Source organism: Panulirus ornatus, chromosome 53 (genome assembly GCF_036320965.1).
Source record: "Panulirus ornatus isolate Po-2019 chromosome 53, ASM3632096v1, whole genome shotgun sequence".
NCBI classification, from domain to species: domain Eukaryota; kingdom Metazoa; phylum Arthropoda; class Malacostraca; order Decapoda; family Palinuridae; genus Panulirus; species Panulirus ornatus.
In genome coordinates this window covers 17196954-17214930 of record NC_092276.1, presented here as the reverse complement: position 1 = coordinate 17214930, position 17977 = coordinate 17196954, and the positions used below count along the sequence as shown (strand labels likewise).

The following is a 17977-nucleotide window of genomic DNA, read 5'->3' as shown; positions in this document are numbered from 1 at the left end:
AATGATACATTATGTCCATTAACCCAGGTCCCAACATACCAGGTTCCAACAGGTCAGGATGTCCACTTACCAGGTCCCTACAGCTGATGTCAGGGCGACCATTAACCATGTCACAGTGTCCACTAACCAGATTCCTACACTTGCTTACTAACCAGGTCTCTATAGGTCAGGGTGTCCATTAACAGGCTTTTGGAGGTCAAAGTGTCCAATAAATAATCTCAGGAGGTCAAGTTATCCACTAACCAGGTCAGGGTTTCTATTAACCAGGTCCTAACACCTCAGTTTGTCCACTAACTGGGTCTCATCAGGTCAGGGTGTCCACTAAATGGGTCCCAACAGGTCAGGGTGTCCACTAACCAGGTCACAACAGATCAGGGTGTCCACTAACCAGGTCCCAACAGGTCAGGGTGTCCACTAACCAGGTCCCAACAGGTCAGGGTGTCCACTAACCAGGTCACAACAGGCCAGGGTGTCCACTAACCAGGTCCCAACAGATCAGGGTGTCCTCTAACCAGGTCCCAGCACATCAGGGTGTCCACTAACCAGGTCACAATAGGTCAGGGTGTCCACTAACCAGGTCACAACAGGTCAGGGTGTCCACTAACCAGGTCACAACAGGTCAGGGTGTCCACTAACCAGGTCACAACAGGTCAGGGTGTTCACTAACCAGGTCCCAAAAGGTCATGGTGTCCGCTAACCAAGTCATCTCTCCAGGCAGGTGGCGCTGGCTGACCTGCTCATCCTCAACAAGACAGATCTTGTGGACCTGCAACAGCTTCAGGTGGTGACCAGCCTCGTCAGGTAATCCTTAGCAGTGGTGGTAGTTATGGGGCTGATAGCACAAGACCTAATGGTCCATGATGAGTCTGTCTGGTGAAGTAGAGTGATAATATCATATACAATCCTAATTGATAAAGTTAGTTTAACGGGAGAGAGAATAATTGAGAATGGATGGTGTGTGGGGAGGTGGGGGAGAAATCTGAAAAGGATGGAGGGGAAGCAAAAAAAGGAAAAAGACAAAAGTAATAAAAAGAGCAAATAAGAAAAGAGAAATAGGAAGTGTAGAGTGGGGGACGTGGGAATTGAATTCAGAGAAGAAAATTGAACTGGTAGAAACTAGTTGATTCTGAAGTAAATTGTTTGGGTAGAAACTAGAATTGGAGAAAACAGAAGGGGTGAAGCCAAATGTAAGGAAAGTGGAATGGGTAGATACTGCAGTAAATGGAAAGTGTACAAATCAGAGCAACAAAATGGAATAGGTTGAAACTAGAGGCAAGGGAATTCAAAGTGGGTAGAAACTATGCATGAAGTGGTATGGTTAGAAACCAAAATCAAGGAAAACAAAATGGCTGGAAACCAGAAGTGATAGTGCTGTTATTAAAGATGGAAACAGAGTTCATGACGACTGCAGGTGACAAGAGCGGAGGGAAGAGGGAAGGAGGGGAGGCAGTGATTGATGCCAGACCTTAGTGGCTGATGTGAAGAGGGGTGGGGTGGGGGGGGGTTTATGATGAGGCTAACCTGCAGGCTGAGAGGTGCCCAGGTGGGGAGTCAATTCAATTCAGTTCTTTTATTGACACAGGCTTATAGGAAGACAAAGTTTGAAGCCCATGACGAAAGATCTGTACTGAAGAGATGAACAATATGTTCCCCAGACCGTGGGTCTGTCATACAGGAAGACTGTACACTGATATGCTATATGTGACATGTGACAAGGGGAGGAGAACTTGGGGAGAGGAAGTATAGGGGAGAGACAGGGACACTAAGAGGGCGGGCGATGGATAACAAAGAGGGGAAGAACAATTATAACCTTATTTATGGAAGAGTCTTGGTGTGTTGTGAGCTGGAATACCTAGTGTATTGCAGAACATATGATGACAACTGTCTTGTGTGAGGGAGTAATACTTGAGACAGGTCGTCTTGGTTTTGCAGACAGAACCTCCACCACCAACCTAGAAACTCCAGCACATCAGACTGCGTCACCATGGCCTCCAGCATTAGTGCTGTATAGGGATGCTTCAGGTCAAGGACACTGCAGATCTATTGTAGTTTGCAACACCCACGGGAACAGGCTGGGGAGTGTGGGAGAGTGACACCAGGGTTGTGTGATGCAATGCTGGGTTGATGATGAGAGGGTTGTGTGATGCCATGTGGACATAGAGTGCCCAACTGGTTTAGATTAATTGGCTTCTAGAAAAGATTATTTTCAGTGTTTGATGATGTGTGTGGACTTAACGCTGCTCTTTCCCAACAGGACCATCAACAGCTCAGCAGAGATTGTGCAGACCCAAAGATGCAGGTATGTGAAGGACTCCAGTCTCATCATCTACAGAGCCCTAAGTTCCTTTGTTCTCTCATGTTTATCTCCTATCCCTGTTGTTTTTTTTTGCATCCATTATCCTCTTCCTCCATTTGATAAGATACTTCTTATTGTGTACATCACATCTTTATTATGTCTGCTTTTATTTGCTTCTATGTAGTATACATATGACCCCCCCATCATCTTGTGGATATTTTCGGTTCTCCCTTTTCATCTGTGATTCCTTGTATGGTATCTCCTTTCCCCTCCCCCCCACCTCACTTCCCCCATTGCTGTGGCCATCTCATCTTGGCCTTCCCCAGGTGTTTGAGGAGGGAGGGGACGTCAGAGGTGACAGTAGTGGTCACCACTGTCCTCTTCACAACAATCATATTTACATACATAAGAACGGCTGGTGGGAAGGGTCGTGTCACAGCTACACCAGGGAAGGAGGGAGGGAGGGAGGGCTGGAGTATGGTCCTGGAGGGGGACATATGAGGGAAGAATCTTGTAACTGTTGCTGACTACTTCCCCAACTCATCATTGATATTCACAGCCAAAAGAATCTTTTGGTGCTTGGATATGCTTCTCCATTCCTTTGAGCAAATAGTACAGTATGACATGCATCTATTTGAAATAGTGTTCTGGTGGTCAGGGATAGATTCAGTAACCCATTGTGTAGCTAGCTGAATGGTTAAGGTGCAAGTTCAGTGGGTTCCAGAAATAGGAGTTGAATAGTCAAATTGGGGTTGTCTAGGGTGGAAGCCAAATGATTATGGCGAGTCCCCTTAAGCGGGAGTCACATGATTCAGGTAGGGATTTAATTGGCTTAGGTGGGGGTCTCCAAATGAGAATCAAGTGAGTCAGGTGGGATACTCAGGTAGATGTGAGTAGGCCAGATGGGCTCCTTCCATAGGTGTAAGATGGTGTATGGAGAGGGAACCCAAGTCAGCCCCTTGCAGTGTTGTGGAATTGGTATGGTCTTCCCCTCCATGAGGAATTTAGACCCTAAAGTTTAGTTATGCAAACCAGATAATGTAATGAGAAGCAAGAAGAACTCATTTTGTTCCGATGAATCTATAACCGATTTGGTTCAGGTTTGTTTTTAGCTTGTCTCAGTGTAGTGGCATAATGTTTCAGCTGACACTATGGATATAGACAGTACATTGATATGTGTGTGAGCACTTTGATTCAATTTTGTACCTGCTGGTGGCAAGCTGTCTTACCCTGACTTGAGAGCTTGGTCTATGACCTGCCCCGATATACAGCCCCACCAGCTTGGCCTCCTTGTTGGTGTGATTGAATTTGTTGCAGTTCCGCCGGAAGAGATGTGGTGTCCACGCTCCACTGAGACTGATCAAATTTGTCACTTATAGGCGATGCTCAAAGGGAGGGGAGAGGAGAGAGAGAGAGAGAGAGAGAGAGAGAGAGAGAGAGAGAGAGAGAGAGAGAGAGAGAGAGAGAGAGAGGCATTGATGATTAGAAGAGAAAAAAAGAAGAGGTAATAGTAAGGAGGATGTAAGGAATGAAGTGAATTGCTGGGTAGCAAGCACTAGCTCATAGTACAGTGAAGAGAGGTGGGATAGAAAGGAAAAGAAATATAGAAAAGAAAAAAAGAAAAGGGGAGCTTTGGGAACAGGAAAAGAGGAGGGAAAGTTAGGGAAATGAAAGCAAGTTGTAAATGAAAATGTAAATGTGAATAAATGGAGTAAGAGGAGAGACATGATGAATGAAAAAGGGACAGCAAGATGTGTGGACAGTATTTGAGTTCATGTTTTTGCATTCATAATGAGTCCTTAGTGCCTCACTGCTGGCAGATGCTTCATCTGCTGTCATACTTGGGAGAGGAAATGCTGTCCTCACATCATCACTCACACCTATTCTTTCCATGTCTCATCCAGTCTTCTAATCTTCACGTCACTCTACCCCTCTTTCTTCCACATTCTTTCTGTTTCTACTATACTTTATCTACTTCTCAAACCCTGTTCTTCCCATTTGCTCTATCTTTTCCTCAAACTCCCTGTTATCATCTTAGAAAGCCCATCTTCTCCATGCGTGTGTATGTCTACACATTCTATATGTTTTATATTACACACTACTCAACCCCTTCGTCACTCTTTGTCTTCCACACTTGTCTGCACTTTCTAAATGTTCTTTTCATGATCATCTTGTCTTCCTCACACACTCCTTGTCTTTCTTCCACATTAATTGTTTGTTTTCTTTATCTACCTCTCAGACTGCATGTGTACCTTACTTATTCTGTTTTTTATATTCTCTCATAGTTTTCCTTCCTCATGCCTTGTTTCATATCTTCATTTTACTTGTCATCCCTCCACACTTTCTCTTCACATTCCTCTTTTCCTTACACTCCTTATCGTGGTCCTTTCTTTCTCTTCCTATAACACTCCCACACTTCTTACCATGTTCCTACTTTAACTACAGTTTTTTTTTAATATATTACTAGCCTTCCTCTTCATTTCACTGTTCCCCTCCAGAATTTGTTCTAATATTAATTTTTCCTTACAGGTTCTCAGGGCAATATTTGTAGAGCTTAGTTCCTAGACTAATAAAAATCACAAGAACTACACGACATGAAGATGTGCTTTTTACATGCTTTACAGAGACTCTTGTCCATTCATTAGTGAGAATGGTGTGGAGGGCAGCCCTTGTTTTGAAGGGTAACCTTAGGTGTGGAGGGTAGCTCTTGGTGTGAAGGGTAACCTTAGGTATGGAGGGCAGCCCTTGGTGTGAAGGGTAACCTGAGGTGTGGAGGGCAGCCCTTGGTGTGAAGGGTAGTCCTAGGCCTGGATTATGGCCCTTGGTAAGGAAGGCAGACTGTGATGTGGAGGGGAGCCCTTTGTGTAGAGGGTAGCTCTGTGAAATTTCCATCTATAATGCCTATGATGGATGTGTGCCCCTCCTTACCATCAACAGTGTGCAACGGTGTACAGGTCTTGTTCAATACAGAATCTCATCTCCCTTAATTCTTGATGACGAGACTCAAATGATGAGGCTCATACTTGTGGTACTTTGTGACCTGCAACTGTTTACCAACAAATGTGTATAAGGAGCAGTTTGCTGATGTTTGGTACGTTATTCTTTATGTTGTAAAGTTTCTGATTCTTGAGACAGTACTCAGTGAATGATAAGTGGACTATTCAAGGCATTGTGTACTACATACAACCTTTACATACATGTTTGCCTTGTAACTTCTGGATAAGAGCCTCCATATATTTAGTACAGAGTTTTTCTCTTAAGATTGTTGTAAACCTTGGCAGTAGAGGAATAAGTTACTTTTACTCCAGAACTGGCAATGGAACATACATTCTTAAAACATGTATGTACTTATAAGTACATGCATATTTTGAAACCATGGATTCAGCCCTTGTGGTACTTTACAAAACTCTGGGGATATGAAAATCTAAGGAATCTAAAGTATTAAGACGAGAGGTGAGAAACAAGAATCATGGATGGCTTTTTAGAAACTTTGGGTTCTGTAAAAGTAGGATACTGCAGTTTGTGCTACCTTACATTTTTTCATGTGTATGTGTATCCTATGAAAAATCTCACTGTATTTTCTGTTTAGTATGACTGGCTTATCATTCAAGTTGAATTTTTTTTTTATATTTGGTCAGTTCTGTGAATAGAATTTCTTGAAAAAAAAATTGAATTTCTAGTTAACTTATTATGTCTTCCAGAATCGATTTGGACAAAATCCTGGACCTCCATGCTTATGATAGGTTTGATATTCAAGCATATGAGCGAACCCTTCACTCACGCTTTGTTGATGGTATGCCACATCTAGACCAGGTTTGCAGATAATTCCATATTTTAACACCTTTTATAATAACAGTTTTGAAATTATAAAGTTATATTTTGAAGTTATATTGATATAAACCAAAGGAATTACTACTGGTGGAAGCCTTTGCTCGCTGTAGTGCACTAGTAATTAGTTGACGATATACACAAGTGAACTGAAAGACTGTAGATACTTGATCCTCAATATTTTATCATCATCAATGGAATTCTGATCCCACTTACTTAGTATGAATCAAGGATATATTGTCTTTCTGTTCACTTACACACATACTCAGCTTATGTCAAGTTTGCCATAGAGAACATGGTCATCCGTACTAATAATTTTTAACTTTGCACATTAAGTTAGCACACAGACGCAGTTTAGAATGTAAGAATGATGTTCAAATATAGCAAATAGGAACAGACTTAAAGATAACAAGGAGATAGAATTATATTGATATTAATTGTTTATACCAACAGTGTCCTGCTAGAGTTTGCTTTTATGATCAGGAGAACTTATTGATTGAATGTTGTTAATACAGTTACTTTCTTGAATTCCTGTAACTACCTCTATCTGCCTTATAGTGTGTGCGGACTGTAACAGTAGAAGTTGAAGGGAGCCTGACCCAGACAGCCCTTGACAGCTTGGTTGAAGTGCTGCTATGGGAACGCTCACTTCTTAACTCTACAGGAGAACAGATCAACATTTATAGAATGAAGGTAAGAGCTAAAGTGAAATAATAATGTGTGATGCCACCATGGTTGTTTAATGGATGTGGTGGTAAGGGAGATGAATCGTACTGTTGTCTGCAGATGATACAGCTCTAGTAGCAGACTCCAGAAGTTGATGATAGAGTGTGGTATATATGCAAAAGGAGAAAGTTGAGGGTAAGTGTGAACAAGAGTAAGGTGATGATGTGCTTCAAGGGGAGTGAAAAAGAATGGTTCGAGTGTTAGTTTGAAAGAGGAGAACCTGAAGAATCAGAATGCTTTAGGAACCTGGAAGTGCATAAACATTAGATAGAATTAGGAAGGAAAAAGGGGGGTTAAAGTCTTTGGTGCATTAAGGAGAGTGTGGAAGGAGAGGGTAAAAAAACGTATATCTGAAGGACTAGTGGTTACAACATTGTCATATGGATGTGAGTTTTGGGCCTGTAATGCACAAGGTAGGAAGAGGATGAATGTGTTGGAAATGAAATGCCTCAGGATGCTGTGTGAGACAGATTGATCGTGTGAGGAGGAATAGTGTTCATACCTACAAGTATCTATGAAAGGATTTTACCAGAATGGCAAGACTAGCACATAGAAAGGATTTTACCAGAATGGCAAGACTAGCACATAGAACACACTGCATATCTTATTAGTTGCATTATAGTGTATCTGTCACCACACACATCCTACATAGTTGTTGTCAATTCAAGATTCATCAGGGATTGACCTTAACCATACATCTGATTTTTTTAAGTGTTTCTATGATTGCTTTTTGTATGTTCCTTATCTTATTTATCTGGTACTGCTGTTGATAATAATTCCAACTACATTGCTGGAAACTTCGATATCTTTTTCGTACTTATCTAGGGCCCAGACTTGATAATAAAGAAGTTTGGTAGGCAGTACAGGCTGATTGAGTGGGTTTGATTCATGGTATGCTGAAAAGAATCAGACATTTGGAGGGGATGAGCAAAGGAAAACTGATTCAGAGGATATGTGTGTTTGAAGTGGATGGTGAAAGGGGAAGGGGAAGACTGAGAAGATGGAAGGATGGAGTATAGGGAGCTTTGGGATATATAGGCCTGAACATTCAGGAGAGTGAGATGTATGCATGGGATAGAATTAATTGAATTGATGTAGTATATCGGGAGTTATATGCTATCAGTGATAAGGGCATATGAAGCATTGTAGGTAAACCATAGAGAAGTCTGTAGGGCTTGGCTTTGGCTTTAATTTTATTGTACATGACAGCTAGAAAGTGAATTTGTGAAAATGAAGCCTTTTTTTCGTATGTTTCTGACATCATTTTAAGTTATTGGGAAAAGCAATAAGGTATGAAGAGGACAGTATTAATATATATATATTTATTTTATTTTGTTTATTATACTTATGGTTTTATTTATTATTCTTATAATATATATATAATATATATATTTTTTATACTTGATTGTTGTTTCCCATGTCAACTAGGTACGGCCAGAAAACAGATGAAGACCCATCCACTCATATACACACATATGTACATACACTACATATACAAATGCATACACAACCATATACATATATACACATGGTGACTGAGTTTGGTAAAGTGTGTGAAAGAAGAATGCTGAGAGTAAATGTGAATAAGAGCAAGGTTATTAGGTTCAGTAGGGTTGAGGGACAAGTCAATTGGGAGGTAAGTTTGAATGGAGAAAATCTTGAGGAATTGAAGAGTTTTAGATATCTGGGAGTGTATTTGGCAGCAGATGGAACCATGGAAGTGGAAGTGAGTCACAGGATGGGGGAGGGGGTGAAGGTTCTGGGAGCGTTGAAGAATGTGTGGAAGGTGAGAACATTATCTCAGAGGGCAAAAATGGATATGTTTGATGGAATAGTGGTTCCAACAATGTTATATGGTTGCGAGGCATGGGCTGTAGATAGGGTTGTGTGGAGGAGGGTGGATGTGTTGGAAATGAGATGTTTAAGGACAGTAGGTGGTGTGAGGTGGTTTGATCGAGTAAGTAATGAAAGGGTAAGAGAGATGTGTGGTTATAAAAAGTGTGGTTGAGAGAGGAGAAGAGGGTGAAAATGAAACGACAACCCCCCTCCCCTCGCATGTGCGCGAGGTAGCACTAGGAAAAGACAAAAAAAGGCCACATTCGTTCACACTCAGTCTCTAGCTGTCATGTATAATGCACCGAAACCACAGCTCCCTTTCCACATCCAGGCCCCACAAAACTTTCCATGGTTTACCCCAGACGTTTCATATGCCCTAGTTCAATCCATTGACAGCACCTCGACCCCGGTATATCACATCGTTCCAATTCACTCTATTCCTTGCACGCCTTTCACCCTCCTGCATGCTCAGGCCCCGATCACTCAAAACCTTCCTTACTCCATCCTTCCACCTCCAATTTGTTCTCCCACTTCTCCTTGTTCCCTCCAACTCTGACATATATATCCTCTTTGTCAATCTTCCCTCACTCATTCTCTCCATGTGACCAAACCATTTCAGAACACCTTCTTCTGCTCTCAACCACACTTCTCTCTTACCCTTTCATTACTTACTTGATCAAACCACCTGACACCACATATTGTCCTCAAACATCTCATTTCCAGCACATCCACCCCTGCACAACTCTATCTATAGCCCACGCATTGCAACCACATAACATTGTCGGAAACACTATTCCTTCAAACATACCCAGAAAGAATTTCTCCTCCAATTACCCTGCATCTTGTAAAAGGCAACTAAAGGAAGTGGGAGTGGGGCACTGGAATCCCCCCTCTTTGTATTTCAGTTTCTGTAAGATGGAATGGAAGAAGGAGCCAATCAGGGATTATTTATCCTTCTTGAAGGCTGGAGAAGACAGGAGAGATAGGTAGTGTGTTTGAGGAAAGAAACTTGGATTTTCTGGCACTGAGAGAAACAAATCTCAAGGGTAAAGAGGAAGAATGGTTTGGAAATGTCACAGGAGTATAGTCAGGGGTTGGTGAGAGGATAATATCTAAGGGAGGAATAGCACTACTCCTGAAGCAGTGTGGGAGTGTGTGAAAGAGTGTAAGGAAGTAACTCTTAGACTGATGTGGGTAAAAATGAAAGTGGATGGCAAGAGATGAGTAATTTTTAGTGCTTATGCACCTGGCTATGAGAAGAAAGATCATAAGAGTCAAGTGTTTAGGGAGCAGTTGAGTATGTCAGCAATTTTGATGTAAGAGACTGGATATTAGTGATGGGTGATTTGAATGCGAAGGTGTGTAATGTGGCAGTAGATGGTATGATTAGGGGGCATGGGGTATTCAGCATTATGAATGGAAATGCTGAACAGCTTGTGGAGTTGTGTGCTGAAAAAGGACTGATGATTGGGAATACCTGTGAGTAAGAGAGATGCTCAGCAGGCATTACTGGATAACATATGCATTGACAGGTGTAAAAATGAGACATCTGGATGTAAATGCACTGAAAGGGGCAGCTGATTGGATGTCTGGTCACTATCTCTTGGAGGTGAGGGTGAAGATGTGTAAGTGTTTTTGAAAAAGAGGAAACAGTTTTAGTGAAGGTATTTAGGGAAGCAGTGGTGGCATGTGCAAGAGATGCATGTGGCATATGAAAAGTGGGAGGTGGGCAGATTAGAAAGGGTAGTGAGTGGTGGGATGCAGAAGTAAAGTTGCTAGTGAATGAGAAAAGAGAGGCATTTGGCTGGTACTTACAGGGAACGTGTGCAAACAACTGGGAGATGTATAAGAAAAAGTATTGAAAAATAGGGCAAATGAGTGTTGGGGTGAGTGAGTATCAGTAGTGTTTAGGGAGAATTAGATTGTTGGAAGGAGATTAACAATGTCTAAAAAACAAGAGAACAAATAGGAACATCACTAAAGGGGCCAAGGGGTAAGTGATAATAGGTAGTGATGAAGTGAGGAGGAAATAAAGTAAGTATTTTGAAGGACTATAGAATGTTTTTGATGGTGGTAGATGTAGGGTGTTTGGGTTGGGGTGGTATGTAAAGTGAGATTCATGGAGAGTGGTTTGGTGAAGGGAGGAGTTGATGAAAGCCTTATGTGAGATGAAATGTGGCAGGGTGGCCGGAGTGGATGGTATTGCAGCTGAATATATTAAGAAAGGGCGTGACTGTGTTGTTGATTGGTTGAGAAGGATATTCAGAGTATGTATGGATCATGGTGAGGTGCTTGAGGATTGGCAGAGTGCATGTATAATGCCATTGTGAAAGGGCAAGAGGGATAAAGGTGCATTTTCAAACTGGTATAAATTTATTGGGTGTACCTATCAAGTTGTATGGGAGGGTTTTGATTGAGAGATGAAGGCACATACAGAGCATCAGACTGAGGAGGAGCAGTGTGGTTTTAGAGGTGATAGAGGATGTGAGGATCAGGTGTTTGCTTTAAAAAATGTGTGTGAATAATATTTAGAGAAACAGATGGATTTGTATGTGATTTGGAGAACGCATTTGATAGGATTGAGAGATGCTTTGCGGAAGGTCTCAAGAATATACAGTATGGGAGAAAAGCTGCTAGAGGTAGTGAGACGTTTTTAACAAGGGTGTAAGGCATGTTTATGAGTAGGAAGAAGGGAAAGTGAATGGTTCCAAGTGAAAGTTGGTTTGCAGAAGGGGTGTGTAATGCCACCATGGTTGTTTAATTTGTTTGTGGATGGGGTAATAAGGAAGGTAGATGGGAGAATCTTGGAGAGAAAGGCGAGTATGCAGTCTTTGGGATGTGAAGGCCTGGGAAGTGAGTCAGTTGTTGTTTGCTTATGATATAGAACTGGTGGCAGATTCAAGTGAGAAACTGCAAAAGTTGGTGAATAAGGTTGGAGGAGTGTGTGAAAGAAGGAAGTTGAGGGTTATGAATAAAAACAAGGTTATTAGGTTTAGAAGGGTTGAGGGACATGTTAACTTGGGTCTGAGTTTGAATGGAGAAAACTTGGAAGTGAAGTGCTTTAGATACTTGAAAGTGAATATGGCAGCAAATGGAACCATGGAAGTGGAATTGAGTCATGGGGTAGGTGAAGGTTGTAGGAGCACTGAAGAATGTGTGGAAAGAGAGAATGTTACCTGGGAGGGCAAAAATAGGATGTTAGAAGGTATAATAGTCCCTACAATATTACATGGATGCGAGGCATGGGCTATAGATAAGGCTTTGCATAGGAGTGTGGATATGCTGGAAATGAAATGTTTGAGGACATTATGAGGTGTGAGGTGGTTTGATTGAAAGGGTAAGAGGTGTGGTTATAAAAAGAGAGTGGTTGAGAAAATTGAAGAGGGTGTGCTTAAATGAGTAAGGAAAGGTTGACAAAGTGGATATATGCGTCAGAATTGGAGGGAATAAGGAGAATGGGGAGACCAAATTGGAGATGGAATGAATAAACACTCTTGAGTGATCAGGGCCTGAAGATGCAGAGGGTGAAAGACGTGTAAAGGAGTGAATTGGAATGATGTGGTATACTGGGTCAATATGTTGTCCGTAGACTGAACCAGGGCATGTGAAGCATCGAGGGTAAACCATAGAAAGGTCTGTAGGGCCTGGTTGTGGATAGGGAGTTGTGGTTTTGATGCATTACATATGATAACTAGAGAATGGATGTGAGTGGATGTGGCCTTTCTTCGTCAGATCCTGGCACCATCTTGCTAACGGGAAATGATGATCAAGTTTGAAAATGTATATATAGCAACCATACACATTCTGCACTTGCATAATGAGAAAAATAATGCCGGTACAGTTCCACATCAAAATGCTCAGCACCTAGTTCTTTGCAACAGCACTAGATTCTAAACATCTAAACCACCAACCTCCAAGTAGAAATGGAAACCTGCCCTCTGCCTCACATTTTAGCAGCCAGTACTCACAGATCCTCAATCCCCTTAAACAAAACAATAAAATATATATATATAAAGTACCTGCTGAAGTCACCTGATAAGCACAAAACAATTATCTACCCAAACCAATCTTACACACCATCTTGGTAGACATAAACCCTTCTGACATGTATGAGTTGCACTTTCTCATCAAATTTATGGACACCACCCATCTTTCCAATATTATGAACACATTGCAATGTATTACAAGATCCATTATGCCCACAATGCAACTTCCACACTGAAAAGTTGTTTCTTAGTTTGCCATGTACTCAACCCACAGAGACATATACACATCACACTTTGTGACGTTTGATTCTTAAATTCAAGGATTTAATTCCTGTAGAGTTGTTGTCATCTGTTATTTACCAGTACTAAGTGCAATAGCTGTAATGCTTTGCACATTCGGAAGATGAAGCAATACCTTTGGACATGTGTCTTTAAATGGTCAGCATGCACCACCTACCCAGTTGCCAACATTTACAACACACTGTCATTTGGCAGTTATTAGAATAACTTTCAAGTTATGTTTAAGGAAATATTTATCAATCTGTTCATATTGTGTAAGGCCAAGACTATAATATGCTTCTCAAGTTTGGTTATCGCACCTGAAGAACTGCAAAGATTTAATAGAGTAGGTCAAGAGGAGGAAAAAGATGGTACTAGAATTAAAAGAGCCGAGTTACAGGGAAAGGCCTGAAGCTGCCTTTAAATTTGCCCACCTTAGAGGAGAGAAGAGTGAGGGGTGACCTGACTGCAACCTGTATGTTTTTAAAACATTGATGACATGGCATAGGACCTAACATGATATTAAGGAAAAAGCTTTGTATACCCTATGTGACAAAGTATATTTATAGTATAAGAGATTTGAATGAATGGAATGAAATGACTGAAGACATGGTTAGTACAGATAGCATAAAGTTGAAAGTTGTATGATGTCCGAGAATGTCCAAGGGATAGGGCCTCACAAGTGTAAAACTCCCTCCTCATACAGTACAAATAATTAATTATCTAGTGTCAGCAGCATGTTTTTATGTGTTGCTTGGTAGCTCCTCAGTCAGTGATTTGTTCATACTTGAGTCCTTCATGTCTTAAAGGAATAAACCCAGCATAGGTAAGAATGAGGCATGTTTGGGGTTATTGTGTTTTAGAATACGATATATTTAAATTGCAGTTGCCTAACTGTTTTGAATTTATGTTTTAATATTAGGCTGTTTTTCCCATGGACTGCAGATTGTATTCTTGACATGGATATTTTGCCTTTTTTTTGTGAGTTTGAATTCATGTGATGTGGGGAGGGTTGAACTAATATGTAACGAAAAGAAAGAGGTGTAGTAGTAAGAGAAATATGTATATATCTAACTTTACCCTCCTGCCACAGAAACCTGTTTTGTGCAGCTCCTGCAGTGCTTAGGGAGCTAGCCACATGTACCTGGCTGAACCATAAGTCAAGGGTTGTACATCACAACCCTTGACTTATGGTTCAGCCAGGTACATGTGGCTAGCTCCCTAAGCACTGCAGGAGCTGCACAAAACAGGTTTCTGTGGCAGGAGGGTAAAGTAAGATATATACATATTTCTCTTACTACTACACCTCTTTCTTATCGTTACATATTAGTTCAACCCTCCCCACATCACATAATGTCCACAAACATCTTATTTTCAACATTTTCACCCTCTTCCATACTTTATTTTTATCTAAGGTGCAAGCCTCACATCCATACAACAATTTCAGAACTACTATACCATCAAACATAATCATCTTTACCCTCGGAGAAAGCGACCTCTCTTTCCATGCACTCCTCAGTGCACCCTGTACCTTCAAACCCTCTCACTGCCCAATGGCTCCCTCCATCTCCCATGGTTCCATTCACTGCTATGTCCACTCCCAGATATCTAAAACACCTGACTTCCTCTGGCCTTTCAATTCAAACTCACAACAAAAAGGCAAAATATCCATGTCAAGAATACAAGCTGCAGTCCATGGGAAAAACAGCCTAATATTAAAACATAAATTCAAAACAGTTAGGCAACTGCAATTTAAATGATAAATTGTATTCTAAAACAATAACCCCAATCATACCTCATTCTTACCTATGCTTTTGTCTGTGTGAGGTGTGGATGAGCCACATTTTCATGAAGTTGCACTGAGGGCAAGAAGACCAGTTGTAAAGCATATCCAGGTGGCCAGGAAGAGGAGAGGTGCTTATCCTCGATTTTTTTTTTTATCATCAACAAGGAACAAGCATGGCAGATGCCTTTCCTTTTTCACAGGATGACCACCTATGTTTCCATGCCGATAAGTCTTGAGCTGATGTACATACTTATCTCTTTCCTGCCCCTTGAGTCCCTTCAATTTCTCTGAGGCTCCTGCATAGCTCAAGAAGCCAGCCATTGTCCACTGGGCAGGAACACAGGTCATAAAGTGGAGAGATGTTTGCTTCTATGTGTGGAGAATGCAGGGCAACTGAGTGGCAAGTGCTCGGTATCTTCACAGTAGTAGTTGCATCATGGGCATGAAGGGTCTTGATATATGCTGAAATGGTGTTTGTAGTGTTGTAGGGATGAGTGATGTCCAGAGTGTAGTTGGGAAAGTGTGACTTGTGTTTGTCTGGGGAGTGTTGCTTCTGATGGATGTATGTCGGGCAGGGAGAAGTTTAAGGCTGAGTTGGGAGGGCAGTTGTTTAGGTCTTTCAAAATGTATCTGTTTCATCAGTGTTATATTTGTTTGGGGATAGGTAGATCTGCTTGTGGCTTGATGGTTAGTAATGGAGTGGTATGGATGGGAGCTGGGATTGTATGGGGAGGATGGGGCTCAGTGGTTAGCAATGGAGTGGTTTGGATGGGAGATGGGATTGTACAGGGAGGATCTTTGTTTCATTGTTTAGGTTTTGAGTGTTTGTGGTTGCTTGGCAGCTACTGATTGTTATGTGTGCTCTGTTTTGCATGGTTTTCAGATTTCATGGTGCTCGTACAGCTTTGAAGCTCCAGTTCACATATGAGCAGGAAAATTAATTACACCCTTGGACTCCTTTCCATACGCTGGCAGTGATACAGCCTCACCTAACACGATATCTTGCTTTCCCTCTAACCAACTGCAGATGGAGCTTAGTAACACCTATAATGTATCAATATACTTACTGATTTTTCTGCCTCAGGATCCACTTCTGTGGGACTCCTGCAGTATTCATGAAGCCAGCCATGTCCACTGAATGGGACCACAGGTCAAGAAGTGTGGTGATGTGTGTGTTTATGTTGGGTAAGTGCAGGACAATTGAGGAGTAAATGGTTCGTGTCTTTCGTATAGGAGTTTCTTCATGGGCATATGTAACTTACCCTTGTGTTGGAGTGCTGTTGCAGAGAACTGAGCGCTAAGCATATTGAAGTGTGATTATATTTGTTTTGTTTCACTAGTCAGGTGTTGAATGTGTTTGGTTGCATGGCAACTGATGATTATTCTGGGTGAACTTTGCAGTTTTCTTATGTTTGCTTTTGACTGGGTGGATGACCAGGCTGGCAAGACTTAGTTTATGGTAAAGTAGATGAATTGTTTGTAGAGGATACAAAAGGATATTTTCTGTTTTGATATGTTACCAGGAAGTGTTCTGAGGGTGTTTGTTTATGGCCTTTGTGTAGATGTCTGTGGTGTGGGAAGATAAATGTTATGTGTATATTGTATATGATGCCCAGTATGGTAGTAGGAGTTTTGTCGAGTGGAAGTGGTTGTCAGGGTGATGGAGGATGCAGGTTGGATTAATGTCTCTCAGGGGTTAAAAGGGTGATGGAAGACCTCTGTAGTGGTATAGACATTCTGCTATGGGTGAACTAGGGTTTCAACTGCATGATGCAGCATATATATATTTAAATATAAAACTTACCCATATATGCAGGAGGGTGAAAGGTGTGCAAGGAATAGAGTGAATTGGAATGATGTGGTATACCGGATTGAACCAGGGCATGTGAAGCGTCTGGGGTAAACCATGGAAAGTTCTGCGGGGCCTGGATGTGGAAAGGGAGCTGTGGTTTCGGTGCATTATTACATGACAGCTAGAGACTGAGTGTGAACGAATGGGGCCTTTGTTGTCTTTTCCTAGCGCTACCTCGCACACATGAGGGGGGAGGGGGTTGTTATTCCATGTGTGGCGAGGTGGCGATGGGAATAAATAAAGGCAGACAGTATGAATTATGTATATGTGTATATATGTATATGTCTGTGTGTATATATATGTGTACATTGAGATGTATAGGTATGTATATTTGCGTGTGTGGACGTGTATGTATATACATGTGTATGTGGGTGGGTTGGGCCATTCTTTCGTCTGTTTCCTTGCGCTACCTCACTAACAGCGGGAGACAGCGACAAAGCAAAATAAATAAATATAACCCATATATACTATACTCACACTCATATATGAAAGTCAAATGAAATAAAAGTTTAGAATTCGAGAGTTAGGTGGTGATATGTGACTACTGAAAGTTCTTTAAAATTAGGAACCATGTTTCATATATTATTTTTAAAACTCTTCTTCAGATGTTTCAGCTTTTGCATGCTAGTTTGTTTTGAATAGATAATATAGTTTATGGTTTTTTTTTTTCAATAGGGCATAATGTCTATAGCTGGAGAATGTCAACGTGTTATGCTTCAAGCTGTGCAGGAATTATATGAAACTGAGCCTGTTGGTATGTGGCCAGAAGATACACCAAGATCTTGCAGACTTGTTCTCATAGGTAAGGGATTACTCTCTATATTATGTTTACAGTTGTCAGCTGAGGATGGTATTAATTGATTATGAAATTGTACATGATTGGAACTTGTTTTAAAAACATCATGTATTCATTTCCTGAGCAGCTAGTTATTGATCACTTTCATATAAGGTAGGATCATTTTCATTTGTACTCTGCATTAATGATTTATGTTTTATTTTCCCTCTCATTTTTCATTAACCAGTGGATATTTGGACTTTTGTTAAAATACATGAATTTTTCCCATCATTTCTACTTTGATTTTTTTTTAAATGTGTACTTTTTCATAATTCAGGTGAGAACTTGGAAGAAGCAAGTGTACGTGATTTCCTAAAATCCCTGGTGGGGACATCATCACTATTACCATGATGTAGATCTTGTGAAAAAATTTAAAATTGTTTAGGATACGAATCCGTCAACTGTAAGTTTTATTCAATAAAGTATTATATATGATGCGTTTTTCTTTAAATAACTTTTTTAATTAAGCTAGGTTTGTTGTTTTGATTGATATTCATATTTCAGTAAGAATGGAACCCTGATTTCTATGTACATTTTAGATGTTAAACCAAGC

At 41.0% G+C, this 17977-nt stretch overlaps 1 protein-coding gene across 2 annotated transcripts in view; it reads left to right on the top strand.

Annotated features, from left to right (window-relative positions):
* The window catches only part of LOC139765273 (zinc-regulated GTPase metalloprotein activator 1-like), a 69210-nt gene extending 51351 nt beyond the window's left edge, over positions 1 to 17859 (top strand). For both annotated transcript variants that reach the window (XM_071692628.1, XM_071692630.1), the window contains exons 8-13: positions 715 to 801; positions 2255 to 2299; positions 5998 to 6109; positions 6683 to 6817; positions 17265 to 17391; positions 17702 to 17859. In XM_071692628.1, the coding sequence (XP_071548729.1) occupies positions 715 to 801; positions 2255 to 2299; positions 5998 to 6109; positions 6683 to 6817; positions 17265 to 17391; positions 17702 to 17775 (580 nt within the window). In that variant the 3' untranslated portion in view covers positions 17776 to 17859. The remainder of the gene's footprint in view (positions 1 to 714; positions 802 to 2254; positions 2300 to 5997; positions 6110 to 6682; positions 6818 to 17264; positions 17392 to 17701) is intronic.
* The last annotated feature ends 118 nt before the right edge of the window (positions 17860 to 17977 follow it).